This window comes from Oryctolagus cuniculus, chromosome 3 (assembly GCF_051225735.1).
Source record: "Oryctolagus cuniculus isolate XC-2025 breed Fujian yellow rabbit chromosome 3, ASM5122573v1, whole genome shotgun sequence".
NCBI classification, from domain to species: Eukaryota; Metazoa; Chordata; class Mammalia; order Lagomorpha; family Leporidae; genus Oryctolagus; species Oryctolagus cuniculus.
The window spans coordinates 502,220-521,103 of NC_142869.1; the positions used below are offsets into that span (position 1 = coordinate 502,220).

The following is an 18,884-nucleotide window of genomic DNA, read 5'->3' on the forward strand; positions in this document are numbered from 1 at the left end:
GAGAGAGGGGGAGAGAGGGGGAGAGAGGGGGAGAGGGGGAGAGGGAGGGGGAGAGAGAGAAAGGAGAGAGGAGAGACAGAGAAGGAGAACTTCCATCGCTGGTTCACTCCCTAAATGGCCAGGGCTGGGCTGGGCTGGGCTGGGCTGGGGGGAAGCCAGGAGCCAAGAGCTTCTTTGGCAGGTGCGCAGCCACTTGAGCCGTCTTTTGCATCTTTCTCAGGCCATCAGCAGGGAGCTAGACGGGAAGTGGAGCAGCTGGGACACAAGACGGTGCTCATATGCGATGCCAGAGTCACAGGTAGCAGCTTCACCTGCCGCACAACAGCAGACCCCGGCCCGTTTGCCCATTTGATAAACCAATCAGGCTTGTATCAGACACTCTAGGAGAAAACCATTCTCTCATCTTTCCATAACCAGTAAAAAAGCCATTTCTATCCAATTTTATTTTACAGGAAAAAATGTTTCCTAAGCTTATTTTTCAGCAAACACACATAACTCTGCTGGGATTTTTTGATTGTATTAAATGTAGAGATTAATTTGGAGCACTGTGATGCTGTAGCCTAGCTATAGAGTTATGCATTACAATTAAAAAAAAAAATGTTTTAGGGGAGTTGGCATCCAGCCCAGCAGCTAAAATACCCCTTGAGATGTGTGCATCCCATAAGAGCCCTGGGTTCAACTTCTGGTTCCAGCTTCCAGCTCAGGTGCGTCCTGGGAGGCAGCGCCGGTGGGCAAGACCTTCAAGCCGCTGCTTCCCACGTGCAAACATGGCCTGAGCTCCTGGCTCCCGCCTTCGGCCTGGCCCGGCGCTGCAGCTGTCGGCATGTGTGGTGCACGCCAGTGGACAAAGAGCTCTGTCTCCCAACTTAAAAAATGTCTATCTTTAAAAAACTGTTTTCAGTAGAATTTTCTAATTTCTTCCGCATATCAGTCCTAAATATTTCTTCATAAATTTCTGTTGATGGTTTCAAATGGTAGATTCGTTATATTTTCCAACTGGTTATTGTCTACATATAGAAAATTGCTTTTGAACATTTTACAGAAATTAGACATATTACTGCATTGTTTACAAGATTTTTAACTAAATTGCTACTGGAGATTAACGGAGACAATATACACGGAGTAGTGTATACATGCCATGCATGGATACATGGAGAATATACAGTGGGTATATGTAGTAACAACACAGATTGGTTTTATGGAATATATTCCTCCTCAAAATATTCAGAAGGGGCCAGCACCGTGGCTCACTAGGCAAATCCTCTGCATGCGGTGCCAGCACCCCGGGTTCTAGTCCGGGTTGGGGCACTGGATTCTGTCCTGGTTGCTCCTCTTCCAGTATAGCTCTCTGCTGTGGCCCAGGAGTGCAGTGGAGTATGGGCCAAGTGCTTGGGCCCTGCACCCGCATGGGAGGCCAGGAGGAAGTACCTGGCTCCTGGCTTCGGATTGATGCTATGCACTGGCCATAGCGGCCATTTCGGGGGTGAACCAATGGAAGGAAGACCTTTCTCTCTGTCTCTTTCTCTCACTGTCTAACTCTGTCAAATAAAAAATAAATAAATAAAATAAAACACCATTCAGGAGGGAACACTGTGCTCGGCCAGAACAACGCTGGCTCCCAGTGCTCTGCTCACCTCCGCCTCCTTCTCCAGCAGGATCTGGTCTTTACTCATGTCCTCCTTCTCCGCTTTCCTGACAAGTGCAAGAAACGACAGTCAGAACTCTGGGACAGATGTGGCTGATTGCTTCTGGCCACAGATGCCCAAAGAACATTCTACTTCAGAATTCGGAGAAATACATCTATATACATTTGTGTGTTTATCATTTTTCTAATTAAAAACATGATGAACATGAAAGGGACACAATGAAAAAAGAAAAAAAATTCAAGAGATTTTTCTTCTACTAGACTCTGTCTAGCATCTTCACCTACTCCCCCAAAATCAGAGGTGTCACCTGAACAAGTAAGTGACCCTCCACGGACACAGGTAGCAAACGCTACACTGAGAGGAGGCAGGTCTGAGCGTGGGCAGACCCCTACGCGGGCCTGACGTGGCTCCCCCAGGGCACTGCTGCCAGTGTGCAGGCAGTCTGCTCAGCTCCTTGCAGAGCCATTTTCTTAAAATCTTTCTAAATGTCTGACTCCCAAGTTAGCAACATAATAAATCATACTTCAGCATTCCCCGTATGCAAGCACAAATCAAACTGTAAGATGTATCACAGTACAGCAAGCATTCAGTAAGTGATATGTACCACTTGTGTGTTCATAAGGTCTATTCTAAGCAGAAACGTGATTCGTTTACCTATGAATCAGGTCACACAATTTCAGTATCATATAAAAGCCTATGAGGGTGGGACGAGGAAAGAGGGGGTGACAGAGGCTGTGTGAGCTTATGAGGACGATGGCTGCAGGCGCCCACTGTGGGCTCCCTGTCTGTCCCCATCCGCACACCCTGGCATGCGCCTCAAGAGGCAGGCAGTACCCAGCTCCCACCTGTGCACCTGCAGCTGCTCCTTCCAAGAACCTTCTGAGATCTACCTTTTCCCTAAAACACTTGGAGAGCATCATGTGACTACACAGTAGCAACTCTCCCGGGAGCTTTCAAGCTGCCAGCCCATGTAGCCCAGTGCCAAGCTGGGCACAGACGAGGGAAACACAACTCAGGGAAGGGGCAGTGCAAGGTGAGGACCTGCCGCCTCTCTTGAGCCTCTCGGAGCGGAAGTTCTCATAGTGAAGGTCCTGGGTCACCTCCTGCAGGTCCTGCATGTGGGTGCTGAAAGAGAGAAGGCACCAGGATGGCTTCAGGCACAGGCCACTTTTACAGGAAAAACAGCTCATCAAGCACATGCAAGAAACACTAGTGACAGAACAGGGGAGTGCACTGTGGGAGTGTGTGGTGAGGCCAAAGAGATTTTACTAGTTAAAAGGTAAATAATGGGCCAGCGCCGCGGCTCACTTGGCTAATCCTCCGCCTGCAGTGCCGGCACCCTTGGTTCTAGTCCCAGTTGGGGAGCCGGATTCTGTCCTGGTTGCCCCTCTTCCAGTCCAGCTCTCTGCTGTGGCCAGGGAAGGCAGTGGAGGATGGCCCAAGTGCTTGGGGCCTGCACCCGCATGGGAGACCAGGAGGAAGCACCTGGCTCCTGGCTTCGGATCGGTGCAGCGCACCAGCTACAACGCACAGGCTGTAGCGGCCATTTGGTGGGTGAACCAACGGAAAAGGAAGACCTTTCTCTCTGTCTCTCTCTCTCATTGTCTAACTCTGCCTGTCCAAAAAAAAAAAAAAAAAGGTAAATAATATTTGAAACAGGAACACATTTTTCTGTTAGAACCTATGGAATATACAATTCAGAGTCATGATTTCTTGAGCTTAAAATCTACACATAACTCTTGTGTGAGAACAGTCAGCATGGATGACCAAGACCACAGGTGAAGCCCTGATATTCTGATCCAACAGAAACTGAACCCAACCTTCTCTTCACCTTAGCAAACAGGTGCCCTTCTTTTCTTGTTTTCTGTGTTTTTTTCTAAAACCGAGGCCCTCGGAAATGAGCAGGCGCCGTGACGCACCCCTGCTTGCTCAGTGCTGCAAAGGCTGGCTCCCTGCCTCGCCTGCACTTGCTCCAGCACCCGCCCCGTGCAGCGAGGACGGGGCGCCGCAGGCGTCGGGCACTCTCACCTTCTTGCAGTCTTTACGTTATGTCCACTCACTAAAAACTGGTATGTATGTGGCACAGACAGCAATTTTCAGCTAATCTAAATGTTTATGGAAATAATTCTTTGAACACTTCTGATTAACGGGATATTTTAAGCAGATTCTTTCAGTCTCCACTGGAGAATCATTACAATTCATGTACACTACTATATACATGTTAGTACATGCAAAATTTATTTCTAAAGGGGAAAGTCTACTTTTGTACACTCAGGGCTATCACAGTCGCAAAAATAAATGGAAGCCTTTCAAGGCTAAAGGCAGCCCCCAGCAGGGGCTGAAGCTGACGAGCAGGGCACTGCAGGTCAGCTGGCCATGGAGCAACTGCTCAGGGCCCCGTCAGAGCTGACCACCTCTTCAGCAGAGCTGGGAGCTCTCGGATCCCAGCTGACAGCTGGGCTCCCTTCAGCAACCAAGATGTGAATCTGGAAACAGGAAGGAGTGGCTCTGCAGCGTTTACGGAGAGCCCAGCTGGGGTCCCTAACACCAAGCTGTGGCAGTACCCTTGTCTGGCGCACACGTGTACCCCACAGTGGAAGCACCCAGCTCTGTGCCGGCTCTGACAGAGGGGTGCACCGAGTGTCTTACATGAGCATCGTTCTCAGCTTCAGAAAGTCGTTGTGCTCCGGGTTTTCCACTTCCACGACACCCCACGGGTAGAGGCGACCTCGGACCTTCTTGCCCTTGGCTTCAATCAGCTGATTGGATCCAACCACAGAGAACGGGATACTGGCCTAGAAGACAGACACGCATGGGTTGACAGGATCCACATGGCTCACTGCCAACAAGTGGAACACACCACTGTGTCCTACAAGGTTTACCAAAAAGCTAAGGTACATTTCCCACATGGGACAAACTGTACAAAGAGATACTAAACATGCAATAAAAGGGCCAATCCTTAGGTGATAGCTATGTCAAAATATATTTAAAGCAAAACTACTCTTTGTAATGGAACCTTCCAGACAATCTCTCAGGTCAAGTCATTCAGGAGTTGGCCCTTTGTAACCTCTGACTTTAAACGCCCAGACAATGGAAAATAAGAGTGAGTTCTACTATGCAGTTGGAGCCAGCTCTCACCTTGAGAAGTCTAGTCTGCTCTTTGAAGTCTTCATCCTCATCTGATTCTGCATCGGGTAAGTGATAGATTTTGATGTTATGTTCTTCAATTTCATCCAAAATCTGAAAGAGTGACAGAACCAGAATCAATTTTAGCAAAATAAATATTCTTTTAACCAAACCTAAGATATAGAAATTATTCAAATTTCAATGAAGAGTCAAATTAGTCACTAAAATTACTTTCCAATGATTTTATCAAGTGCTGAAAAGGTGTTTTTATGCTTGAATTTCAAGGGCTCCTCTGTCCGGACTAACACCAGTATCCCCAGCACAGAAAAGCCCCTGCACAACAGCCAGGAGCGACACACACCCTGTGTGGAGGGCCCAGGCTGGGGGAAACACCTTGTGACTGCAAGGCAGGGTGGGGCACGCTCTGGGAGCAGAGAACAGCGAGGGCTGTGTGGAGAGCGCCCGAGCAGCAGGCCAGCCTGCTGGGGAAGCTGACCTGTCACCCAGGCAGTGGCCTACTGAGGGGCCTCCGGGGAGGAGAGCTGGGGGAGCAGGCACTCATGAGTCGGCCTGTTAAACAGCCAGCCTCCACTGCGGAGCACTCTCTGGCGCCAGGCAGGTGGGATAAGCCATCAAGGGACAAGAACACAGGAAGTGAGCGGAAAGCACCCTGCTGCAGTCTGCGCAGAGAAGAGCCCAACAGGCCTTCCGACCTTGCTGAGCCTTGAAGAGTCTGCACTGATACAGGCTGCAGGACAAGGCCTGCCCCTCCGCCGCCTGTACCCGGCGACCTGGCTTCATTCTGTTCATAGATCCTTGCTCACTCGTGGGAGAAACGGAATAGGAAGCAGGGACTCGATCTCCTGCCTGCTCGGAAAGCCACTTTCTTGGTCATAAAGACAGGACTGGCACTGGGGAGAAGGGAACTGAGGTGTGTGCAATAAGGAGACTTTTTAAAACTGGCCCAGTAAGAAGCAATGAATCAGTGAATTTAAGAGTTGTGTGGCCACTTACAGACTGACAAGCTGGGGGGACGGTCACTCACTAAGGAGAGAAGGACCCTGCGTGCACACACAGCTCACAGAAAGAGCCGGAGATGATGTCGTCATGATAGCATTAAGGATGATGACCTACAAGGATCAGGAAGGCAGGAAGGCGGCCAAAAGGCAGAGAAATGCAAGTACAGTGGCCCCAAGGCCCTGGAAGGACAAGTTCTAGGAGAACTGCCAATCACAACAAAGCCTCCCTGAGGCACCCAAGGCTAACACGGTTACCCAGCCTCTCACTACGTCCACCTGAGGAGACGCCCAGCCTCTCACTACGTCCACCTGAGGATGGAGCCCAGCCTCTCACTACGTCCACCTGAGGAGACGCCCAGCCTCTCACTACGTCCACCTGAGGATGGAGCCCAGCCTCTCACTACGTCCACCTGAGGAGACGCCCAGCCTCTCACTACGTCCACCTGAGGAGACGCCCAGCCTCTCACTACGTCCACCTGAGGATGGAGCCCAGCCTCTCACTACGTCCACCTGAGGATGGAGCCCAGCCTCTCACTACGTCCACCTGAGGAGACGCCCAGCCTCTCACTACATCCACCTGAGGAGACGCCCAGCCTCTCACTACATCCACCTGAGGAGACGCCCAGCCTCTCACTACGTCCACCTGAGGAAGGAGCCCAGCCTCTCACTACGTCCACCTGAGGAAGGAGCCCAGCCTCTCACTACGTCCACCTGGGGACGGAGCCCAACCTCTCACTATGTCCACCTGAGGACGGAGCCCAACCTCTCACTACGTCCACCTGAGGACAGAGCCCAGCCTCTCACTCACCCTTTTCTTCAGTCGCTCTCGTTCCTTCAGAGTGAGGGTGTCAGCTTTTGCAATGACAGGCACGATGTTCACTTTATTGTGTATCGCCTTCATAAATGCGACATCCAAAGGCTTCAGTCTAAAATTAATTTTAGAAGCATCATATATGTAGAAAAAGAATAGGAAGACCATATCTTTGAAAATTATCTCAATTCTTAAAATACACAGTTGGAACAAAACTCGGAAACCCAGGCATAAATCCGGTCTCCACAGTAACTATCTCCTTACCCATGTCCGAAAGGTGAAATGAAGTAAAAGCAACAGTGCACCCGGTTGTCAATGATGTGCCGCCTGTTCAGGCCGCTCTCGTCGTGCAGGTACCGCTCAAACTGCTCATCAATGTAGGAGATGATCGTCTTGAAGCTGAAAGACAAACGTCCGCCATCACTGCGGGGCACGTGAGACCTCTTTACTTCAAAGGGGAAATATTTTTCCCACTACTCCCACCAAATATGTATGATTTGATGACTCATTTTTATTTAAAAAAAATTTTTTTTATCTGAAAGGCAGTTACAGAAAGTGAGAGAGGCAGACAGAGATCTTATATCTGTTTCACTTCCAAAATGGCGGCAAGCCAGGAGCTTCATCCAGTCTCCCACATGGGTGCAGGGGCCCAAGCACTTGGGCCTTCATCTGCTGCTTTCCCAGGTACAGTATCAGGGAACTGGATGGTACGTGGAGCAGCCGTGACTTGAACCGGAGCCCATGTGGGATGATGGCACTGTAGACAGCGGCTTAACCAGCTGCACCACAACACCAGTCCCTGCTACTTCACTTTGAAGATAACAGCACAGAGTGACTCCTAGATTTGGCAAAACGGAGGCTTCTGGAAATTGTGCCAAGTGTAACTTTTCTTAAGTGCTGGAAGTCAAAAGCCTGAATACAACAGTGAAGACAGAGGGCTACCCATTTTTTCAAGGCGCATGGTTGTGGATGCAGGGCGGGGTGAGGGAGAAGTCCCTGACGCAGGAGCAAGGTGCAGGAAGGGCCTCCCTATTCCCTTTTCATCTCACACTGAGAACTGACGCTTCACGCTGAGGGGACTGAAACCCGAGGAAGCCTGTGCACTGAGGTGGTGTTGTCCTCATGAAAACCATCACTAGCAGTAGCCGCATGCGGGCTTTGCCTGCCAACCCTAACCGCCTTCACTGCCTCCCACATGGAGAGGACAGCAATGCTGGCCAGGGTTCAAGTCAAGCTGTTTTGTGACTCTGAGCTTACCAGAGTGCTCCAAGAGAAATGCTATATTCACATGTAATGCACTTTAAACTCTCTCATTGTTTTATGACACACAGCTACTCTAAGCCTCACAATCACTCACTAATCCCAATGAGAAACTAAAATACATTCGAATAAATCAGTGGAAACAGATGCCCAGCCCTTGTTCCTCTGGGGGCCACGTACCAATCCCTGCAGTTGATGGCGTCACCATAGCCGGGCGTGTCCACCACAGTAAGGCGCAGCTTTACGCCACGCTCTTCAATCTCAACAGTGGAAGCCTCGATCTGAACAGTTCTTTCAATTTTCTCTGGAAAAGAAACAGAGTGCAGCACGAGGACTGTGTCAGTGATTCTACAGTCAGCATGGGAAAAGCCAAAAGTGAGATTCAAATGCTGCCTCAGAAGGTTGAAAATGACTACATCAAAAATTCCAACTTTGGCTCCTACTTTAAAGAAAACAATTGATGAACTCACTTGAAAGTAGAATTAAAAAATACCTGTGGAAGAGCTGTGTGTCCCCACTGTGTGAGCCCACGATGAGGCTCTGGTCTTGTGTGCTTCATTCATTGCACAGCACTCGGAGTGCCTCAATGACCTTCTCCCTGGTCCTGCAGGGTTCTGCCGCTGACACAGCATTTTTAATGCATAAGCATTGCCCCTGGTCCTTCCCCTCAGGTGTGTAAGACAGGCAGAAAAACTACGTGTTCATTTTACAAAGAAAACGCATGCCAAGAGGAGGACGATCCACGGCTATGCATCTGTCAGAAGCACCTTGAGCCAAGAGCCTGGGACCCAGGGGCAGCCCACTTCCCCTGGGCAAAACTTCCCTTGTTCAAAACAGAAGAAACAAAACACGGAGCTAAGAAATAAGCTATTAACTGCGTACACGTTAGCACCTTCCCTGCAGAATTACTTCTGGGAACAGAGGACCTTTTGTTACCTGCAGCTCCTGGTATGATTCTTTCTGGGTAGAGATCAGTCAGGAATAGGCTGTTTATGAGAGTTGATTTCCCCAGACCAGATTCACCTTGAAGTCAAAATAAAAAGCTGGTCACAACCTTATGTATGACAGAGCTCACTCAGCCAAATATGCTGCACGTCTACGTGAGTCCTGGGACTGGGCCAAGGCCCCACAGGCACCACTGCGACGCTGCTGTCCCCATTTCACACAAGTGGGAACTCATCCGAGGTCTGAGAACTGTGAGGAGCAGGGCCATGTTCTGAATCTGAATCCAGCTGGGGAGACACTTCAGAACGTGTAGACTGTAGGATGAGAAAATCTCCCCAGTAGTCTTCTGCAGCATATCATCTTTGTTTTTTGACAAACAGAACGCCCTGAACGTAGGTCATCACATTTCAGCCAACACCACGATACTTTCCCATCTGCAGCACGCACAAGCGTGCCGAGGCTGCCACCTGGTGGACTCCATGGTGCTGAGAGCCCCTACTTTCCACACACACCTCGGGGCCACAGTGCTGTCAGGCCATGGCCCGCTCATTTTCTTGATGTCCCATGACAAATTCCAGGTATATGTATGAGATGACTTCAAAATGGTTTGTGGGAAACTGGAATGAAGTTTACTTTGTTGCAAAACCTTTTGAAGTCCATACATTTTCATGATTGCATTTGCCACATGCATTTTTTTTTGGACAGGCAGAGTGGACAGTGAGAGAGAGAGACAGAGAGAAAGGTCTTCCTTTGCCGTTGGTTCACCCTCCAATGGCCGCCGCGGCCGGCGTGCTGTGGCCGGCGCATCGCGCTGATCTGAAGCCAGGAGCCAGGTGCTTCTCCTGGTCTCCCATGGGGTGCAGGGCCCAAGCACTTGGGCCATCCTCCACTGCACTCCCTGGCCACAGCAGAGAGCTGGCCTGGAAGAGGGGCAACCGGGACAGAATCCGGCGCCCCGACCGGGACTAGAACCCGGTGTGCCGGCGCCGCAAGGCAGAGGATTAGCCTAGTGAGCCGTGGCGCTGGCGCATTTTTTTTTTTTTTTAAAGATTTATTTCCTTATTTGAAAGGCCAAGTGACATAGAGAGCAAACAAGACAGAGAGAGCTTCCATCTACTGGTTCACTCCCCAGATGGTTCCAACAGTCAGGGGTGAGTCAGGCCTAAGCCAGGAGTTCCATCTGGGTCTCCTATGTGGGTGGTAGGGGCCCAAGCACTCGGGTCATTCCCTGCTCTCTCCCAGTTACAGTGAGCTGGACAGAAGCAGAGTTGAAGACTTGAACTGGCATTGCGAGTGTCAACCCCCACTGTACCTAGCACAACATTGGCTCCTGAAGGCCTTTCATACTAACACAAGCATTTCATGAATGAAGAATCCCGACTGCTATAACTATGTATTCTGAATATTTGAGAAATTTAACTTCAAAAGAGACACAAAATTTCTAAAATTAGATTTTGTACTCGAAGAGTAAAAACAAACTCCCTCTGTTCATTATAGGTTCCCTGGGTAGAAATGAGCTTTGCTGAGGCCAGCACAGCATGTCTAAAAGTACTTTTGTCTAAAAGTACATCTCTGTGTGAAAAATCATTATTTCTAGGAAAAGAACAAAACAAGTGAGTTTGAAATGTGCAAATGAAATTAGGACTGTACTTGGGATGCAAGTTCTGCAGTACTAACAGAACAAAACCAGGACATGCCCAAATGTGAGTGTGAAAAACCTAAGTGCCCACTCTCCCATCCACCTACCCTTCGAGGGCCTGACACTGCAGTATAGAAACGCTGGCATTCTGTATCAGAGTGCTGGTTTGAGTCCCAGCTGCTCTTCTTCCAATCCAGCTTCCTGCTAATGGCCTGAAAAAGCAGATGGTCCAAGTGCTTGGGCCCCTGAACCCACGTCAGGGACCTGGATGGAGCTCCTGGCTCCTGGCTCCTGGCTCCTGGCTCTGGCTTGGCCAACCATTTGGAGAGTGAACCAGCAGATAGAAGATCTACTTCTCTTTTCTCCCTGTCTTTGCCAATCTGTACTTCAAATAAATAAACCTTTTCTTTTTTAAAAGCTGTCCATTGAATGAACTGCCTAGGAAGGCCCTTTATGTTTATTTAGTAGGTTTAAAGAGATTTTACCAATAGTTGTCAGTCCCTTCTGTGTGTCTGTCACTGAATCCTGAAATCAAGACAAAGTGCCGGCTTCCCTGAGGCTCTGCAGGCCGGTGTGGCGGCGCTGGGAGCAGCAGCTGCACCTCTTCCCACCCCCAGCCCAGGGCCACCTCCACAGAGCTGAGTGCCCCTGAGTACCTAGCTGCTGCTGCACTCACTGCTGTCCCCACCTGGCTCAGCTTCCAACAGGCGCTAGGAGGAGAGGAAGTCAGACACTCGAGGAGCGATGGGGATCAGTAACTCCACCACCATCCAAAAGCGCAGCAAGCACAGTGGGGTCAGCAGTCTTACGTTTGCCCAAGTGACAAAGGGGTTTTCATACACTGCCAGAACGAACGCAGCAACAGCCGTAACTGACTGGGAAGTAGTAGAGCGCACGTGACAATTCATGCCTTCAGCACTCAGAAACATGTACAGGTCATCACCCTGAAACATCATCAGGCAGATGGTCACATTTATTTTGGATTTTAATATATCCATGTGAAAACCAAGGAGCACGGTCATGAATGTAAGGAAACAAAGACCTTTGAGATCTGGTGGAATCTTTCTCCACATTAACCGATGTGAGAATGAAGCCACCTTCTCAGACACCATGGACCGAGGGTACGGTGGGGAGGCCCGCAGGGTAGGAGTACTCCACACAGTTAGCTTTCTGGATGACTCCCACAACTCGTCATGAACCGAGTGGTGGACAGGATGCAGCGGACAGCTCACGAGGGGTGGCTTCAAGGGGAGGCCTGTCACACAGCCCACGCACTCACCTCCACCATCCACACCGCCTGTCACACGGCCCACGCACTCACCTCCACCATCCACGCCGCCTGTCACACAGCCCACGCTCTCACCTCCACCATCCATGCCACCTGGCACATAGTTCTCACCTCCACCATCTACTCCACCTGTCACACGGCCCACAGCTCTCACCTCCACCATCCACACTGCCTGTCACAGGACACACACCTCTCACCTTACACCATCCAGGCCGCCTGTTACATAGCCCACGGCTCTCACATCCAGCATCCTCACCGCCTGTCACACGGCCCACGCTCTCACCTCCACCATCCACGCTGCCTGTCACACGGCCCACGCTCTCTCCTCCACCATCCACACCGCCTGTCACACGGCCCACGCTCTCACCTCCACCATCCACGCCGCCTGTCACACGGCCCACGCACTCACCTCCACCATCCATGCCGCCTGTCACACGGCCCACGCATACCTCCACCATCCACGCCGCCTGTCACACGGCCCACGCTCTCTCCTCCACCATCCACGCCGCCTGTCACACGGCCCATGCTCTCACCTCCACCATCCACGCCGCCTGTCACACAGCCCACACACTCACCTCCACCATCCACGCCGCCTGTCACATGGCCCACACACTCACCTCCACCATCCACGCCGCCTGTCACACGGCCCACGCTCTCTCCTCCACCATCCACGCCGCCTGTCACACGGCCCACGCTCTCACCTCCACCATCCATGCCACCTGGCACATAGTTCTCACCTCCCCCATCTACTCCACCTGTCACACGGCCCACAGCTCTCACCTCCACCATCCACACTGCCTGTCACAGGACACACACCTCTCACCTTACACCATCCAGGCCGCCTGTTACATGGCCCACGGCTCTCACATCCAGCATCCTCGCCGCCTGTCACACGGCACACAGCTCTCATCTCCACCATCTAGGCCATGAGCCTCGGGGAGTACACTCACAAGGTAAGTGCAGCTGTAACTGGGAACCTACACATACACCCAAAGTGTTGCTTTATGTTCTTCGTGTGCCTAGCTTAGTTCACACTAACAACCCACCACTTTCAATTGGGTAACACACTTGCATTAATGTGTAATGTTCCTATCCTACTTTCCTGATGAATTAGGCCACCACATCACACCAATGCAGGATGACACAGGTGCTGTCACCAGCCAGTGGCACCACCCCGTGCCCTATACACCTGCACCTGGATGCCTTCTTTCACATCTCCACTCCCTCCTGACCTCGCAACCCCTAGAGACTGCTGGCCTTCCATCTGCACGCCTCCAGAAGACTGTCAGAATTCGGGAAACCTACGCCTGTCTTTCCTCAACAGTCTCACTGCCCAGCAAAGTGTGGGGCTCTCCTGACACACTGTTTCTCTTCAACTACTCATGAGAGGACAGACAACTTTAGAGTTCTTGTTACGTTCTAGCTCTCTCTACCACCAAACTCATGCTCAGCCCTCTGCAGACCTCTAAGCCAGCCTGTCAGGGTGTAATTACACGATCCTGAAACACCCATTCATTTGTGCATTTGGTTTAGTTTTTCAAAGTCCATCCTCAGAGCAACAGAAACCAGAGAGCTTCTAGGCCCCACCCAGCCCCGCCCCGCCCCCGCCCCGCCCCGCCCCCACCACTGTGTGTGCTGTCACTACGCCTGTTGGGCCTCTCGTGGAATGTCACACGAATTAACACTTAGGGCCTCTCGTGTGTCTATTTTTGACTTTTTTTTTTTTTAGATTTATTTATTCATTTGAAAGTCAGAGTTACACAGAAAGAGATGGAGAGGCAGAGAGAGAAGTCTTCCATCCACTGGTTCACTCCCAACTGGCCACAATGGCTGGAGCTGTGCTGATCCGAAGCAAGGAGCTTGGAGCTTCCTCTGGGTCTTCCCATGTGAGTGCAGGGGTCCAAGAAATTGGGCCACCTTCTACTGCTTTCCCAGGTCATAGCAGAGAGCCGGATTGGAAGTGGAACAGCCAGGACTTGAACTGGTGCCATATGGGATGCTGGCACTGCAGGCGGTGGCTTTACCCACTACACAGCGTGGGCCCCTTGTGTGTCTATTTTTAATCCATATCTTTTTGTGCTGTATGAATATGCCACAACTTGTTCACAGACTCTCCTGCTAGAGACACCTGCATGTCTTCTAGGCTGGAGCTGACAAAAGTGGCTACACGCATTCAAACAGAAGTCTCCCAGGCACATCTTGTCATGTGGCTAAATCCCTAAGGGTGAGACTGTGAGGCTGTAACTGCTGGGACAGGGTCAGGGGACTGCTGCACTGACGCTCCCATCTGCCATCAGGATGGTCCAGCTGTGGCACATCCTTGCCTGCACTCACACTGCCAGCTTCTCCCAGGGAGAACGCGGTGCTAGGCTGCTGTGGGTTCAACGTGTGTTTCCCTGGCTACTGAACACGTGGACTACAACTTGAACACGGGTTATCTGTATTTCTTCCTTCATGAAGTCTTTTGTAACGGATCACTTGTGCTAGTGAGCTGTAAAATACTTCAATAAATTCTGGATACAAATCCTTTGTCCAATGCGGCATTGAGACTGTTTCCAGTTTATGGTTTCATTTTATTTTCTTGGTTTCTAATGGAAGAAATTTAAACAATTTTTATGTCTGATTTACTAGAAGGAATATGACAAAGGATACCAATGAACAAACACCTTATCAAGAAACGGATAAGACAGCTCAACTCCATCTTGGTGGTAGCCCCAAGGAGGGGCCCGTGGTTCAGCCACCACCATGCAGCTCACTGTTCGTGCTCGGGAGCAGCACGCCTTCGAGGTGACCAGCCCCAGAATATCAAGCTGGAATCCTAGCAAGCACACCCCCACCCTGGGCCAGTGCTGGGTGAAGGCCCCGAGCAGTCTGGAAGTAGCGGGACCCCTGCTCCCTGGCCCAGGTAGGCAAAGTGAGAGGCTGGATTCCTAAGGTGGACAGGCAGGAAGGAAGGAGAGGACAGACTGGGCCACGTGGCAGGTGCAGCACACTCGGGGCTTTGTCAACATGGTGCCCACCTTTGGGCTCCAACCCCAGCTCCTGCAGTGCTTGCAATTCTGCCTTAATAAAGCTGCTCTGCCCAGTCAAAACAAAAACAAAGAAATGGCAGGGCTAGCTGGTGCCACCCCGACATCCACACGTCCAGCTCGCCAAGAGCTCCCCACGGTGAGGACAACTCATGTCTTCCAACTGTGACCACTGCTCCTCACATCCTTTCTGCTTCCCTCAAAATCATAAAAAGCTTTTACCCATTTTCTTCTACAATTTTTATAGCTTTTTCACAACCCACTTCCAGATAATTTTGCTGTACAGTGTGAGGCAGGAGCTATTTTCCCGAGGATCTAGTTGTTCCAACACTATTCATAACAAGATTAAATCTCTCCCATTAAATTACCTTGGCATCTTTGTTAAGCTACTCAATTAACGTCACGTATGCAAGTATGTGGGTCAACTCTTGGACTGTCTTGTTCAGCTGAACTCAATGCCTTCAATTACCATGCTGTTTTGGTCAGTTAGTCTTGAGATCAGACAGTCTGAGTCACCTCTTTCTAAACTGTTGTCTATTCTAGACCTTTTATGCCAGATCCAAGTGCCTGGGTTCAGGTCCTGGCTCTGTTCTGGATTCCAGCGCCCTAACACCACACTGGAAGATGGCAGCAATGGCACGTGGCAGTTCAAGTAGTTTCGTCCCTGGCATGCAAGTAATGGACCTGGATTTAGATTCCAGCCTGGCCCAGCTTGGGCTGTTGTGGGCATTTGGGGAGTGAACCAGTGGACGGGAGATGCCCGTTTCTCTGCCTTTATAATAATAGTCCCAATCTACCAACAAGTAGACTTCTCCCAACTTACTAGGTTTGCTTTACTATGTCTTGGCAGTGCTTTAGACTTTCCTATGCAGTGATCTTACATATGTTTTGGTAGATTTATCCCTAAAAAGTGTATTTTTATGTTCCTATAAACAGTAATATCTTGACGAATTCTTACTATGGGTTGGGTATGTGGTTTAGTGAACAGATGTTCATCAAGAAGCTAGCCTTCCACATCTGAGTGCCTGGATTCCATTCCTGGGTTTGGCTCCTGACTCCAGCTTCCTAATGCTGCCCCTGGGAGACAGCAGTGATGGCTCAGTAACTGGATTCCTGCCATCCCTGTGGGAAACCTGGACAGAGTTCTGGCCTAGCCCAGCTTTGCTCTATCCTGGTCCTTGAGGCCATCTGAGGAATGAACCAATAGATGGGAGCCCTGTCTCTAAAATAAACACATTTAAAAATAAATTCATGGGGCCAGAACTGTGACGTAGCAGGAAAAGCTACTGCCTGCTGCACCATATCCCATATAGGCAATGGTTTGAGTCTCCACTTCTGATCCAGCTCCCTGCTGATGCGCCTTGGAGGGCAGTGGAGGATGGTCCAAGTATTTGGGCCCCTGCATCCACATGTGAGACCTGGAAGAAGCTCCTTGCTCCAGACTTCAGACTGGCCTTGCTCTGGCCATTGTGGCCATCTGGGGAGTGAACCAGCAGATGGAAGATCTGTCTTTCCTTCTCTCTGCTTTTCAAATGAATGAATAAATCTTTTAAAAATAGGTAATATATTGCTACTAGGATGTTTCTGGCATTACCTTTTAAAGCTCACAGCCACAGTTTTTATATCCTGACCAGGCACCTTCTCCTCACTGGCAACAGGATGACGCTGGTGTAATTAACTCAGCTGGGAGACATTTCTATTCACTTGCTTTCCAAAATTCTTGTAAGATCATATCATTTCTATCTAAAATGATAACTTTAATAGCAAAGCAACCTAAGTCTAGAATTTTCTTTTTGAGAAAATTTTAAAATGAATTTGTAAAAGAAAAAGAAACACAAAAAAAGTAAAAATAATTTTAAAGAGAAAAGAATGAAGTTGGTCCTGTTAACCCTCCACCTCTGCTATCAAAGGCAGAGCCGGCAGTGGTGACTTTAACTCATCTCATTAACGCGCACGCTTCTTTGCTCAGGAAGCCACAGGCTTGTGGGTTTCACCCAGCTAGGAAGGATTTCATTAATTTTCAACATTGTCTTATTTCCCACTTCATTGCTTCCTGGTTTTTACTGTTTTCTTCCCTCTACTTACTGTGAATGTGCTATTCATTGTCAAGTTTAAAGCAGTCCCTCTGATGGCTTAATTAACTTTCTTCTTTTGCTGCCGGACACTGAAAATCACTTCCCCAGGACAACTGCAGCTGCTGCACTGCGTCCTGAGGTTACTGCCTCGCGTGCCTTGAGGTTCTGCTAGTGGGTGTGTAAAAATTCAAGATGATGCTTTTTTGAACTGATTCTTTACCACTATGACACATATTTCTTTATCTTTGGTAGCATTTCAGCAGTAGGTGGGAAGTCTACTGTTATTACTATAGCCCCCTTGGCTTTCTTATGATTGGAGTTGGATAAGTTTCCATTCTCATTTTCACCCTGCTTATATTTCTACAAAGTGTTTGGATTGTAGACAATATAAATATAAGCTCACTAGCCACTCTGATAACCTCTTCCTCTTTGTGTCAGTTATAGTAATCATTGATATGGTTTTAATTTTTTTTTTTTTTTTGACAAAGTGGACAGTGAGAGAGACAGAAAGGTCTTCCTTTTGCCGTTGGTTCACCCTCCAATGGCCACCACGGCCGGTGCGCTGCGGCTGGTGCACTGCACTGATCCGAAGCCAGGAGCCAGGTGCTTCTCCTGGTCTCCCATGCGGGTGCAGGGCCCAACAACTTGGGCCATCCTCCACTGCACTCCCGGGCCATAGCAGAGAGCTGGCCTGGAAGAGGGACAACCGGGACAGAATCCGGCGCCCTGACCGGCACTAGAACCCGGTGTGCCGGCGCCGCAAGGCAGAGGATTAGCCTATTGAGCCACGGCGCCAGCCTGATATGGTTTTATAAGGTTAAAAAATACATTTTCTTTCTTCTTTTCCTGCTTTATTTTGGATTGAATACTTTCATTCTTAAAATTTATTTTTCATTTGTTTGAAAGGCAGAGAGACAGAAATCTCTCATCTGCCAATATACTCCCCAAAATGCCTGAAAACAGCCAAGGCTGGGCCAGGCTGAAGACAGGAGCCCACAGCTCCAACCAGGTCTCCTATGTGGTGGTAGGAGCAACTAGTAGAGGCACTCACCTACACTGCCTCCTTAGATGTGCATTAGTGGGAACCAAGGCGGGTCGAGAGAGAGAGAGATCCATCTTCCATCCACTGGTCCACTCCCCAGATGGTCACAATGACCGGGACTGGGCCAGTCCAAAGCCAGGAGTTTCGACAGTGTCTCCCACGTGTGTGGCAGGGGTGAAACACTTGGGCCATCTTCTGCTGCTTTTCCCAGGCCGTTAGCAGGGAGCTGGATCAGAAGTGGAGCAGCTGGGACACAAACCGGTGCTCATATGGGATGCTGGCGATGCATCAGCTTTATCTGCTGTGCCACAAGGCCAGCCCCTCAAGCTGAGTCTTGGGCCTAGGCAACTTGATACATGATGTGCAATCCCCAAGTGGTTCCCTCACCACCATCCCAAAGACCTGCCCCTGGATGGAGTACTTCTGCACAATCTACTTTATCAAAGCTACTGGATTATAGCCAAATCCTTGTGGTTGTGCTCTGAAATCTGCACTATGCATTTCTAACTCAGCAGTCTTCATGGAAATCAGATTAAGTTCACATAAAATCTGTGGCGTTTATAATAGCTGCTATCCATCCTCCTGTCTTCTGTGCGTCCTTAACTAGTTGTTTCAGATGTATTACCAGTCAACTAGCTTGGAAGTAAACTAAAAGGTAAGAAAATCTTCTATATATTCACATATCTGTCATTTCCAGTAACTATCCATTCTTTAATGGAGGTCAAGTTCCCATCTGTGGTGCCACCATTGCAGTGTAGTGGATTAAGCCACCACTTCCCAAGCTAGCATCCCATCTGAGTGCTGACTGAGTCCTAGCTGCTCTGTATCCCATCCAGCTCCCTGTAATGGCCTGAGAAAGCAGTGGGAGAAGGCCAAAGTGCTTGGGCCCCTGCACCCATGTGGGAGACCCGGATGGAACTCTTGGTCCCTTGTGGCCCTTCTGAGGAGTGAACCAGCAGATGGAACACCTCTCTCTCGGTAACTCCACATTTAAATCAATAAAT

General features: G+C 49.7%; 1 protein-coding gene across 7 annotated transcripts in view; it reads right to left on the minus strand.

Moving 5' to 3' along the window:
- Window positions 1-18,884, minus strand: part of SEPTIN2 (septin 2) — a 37,957-nt gene that overhangs the window by 4,582 nt on the left and 14,491 nt on the right. For all 7 annotated transcript variants that reach the window (XM_008252170.4, XM_089328796.1, XM_089328795.1 and 4 more), the window contains 8 exons: window positions 8,799-8,885; window positions 8,043-8,166; window positions 6,867-7,001; window positions 6,600-6,717; window positions 4,785-4,886; window positions 4,296-4,441; window positions 2,688-2,771; window positions 1,635-1,692 (listed from right to left, as the gene is read on the minus strand). In XM_008252170.4, the coding sequence (XP_008250392.1) occupies window positions 1,635-1,692; window positions 2,688-2,771; window positions 4,296-4,441; window positions 4,785-4,886; window positions 6,600-6,717; window positions 6,867-7,001; window positions 8,043-8,166; window positions 8,799-8,885 (854 nt within the window). The remainder of the gene's footprint in view (window positions 1-1,634; window positions 1,693-2,687; window positions 2,772-4,295; window positions 4,442-4,784; window positions 4,887-6,599; window positions 6,718-6,866; window positions 7,002-8,042; window positions 8,167-8,798; window positions 8,886-18,884) is intronic.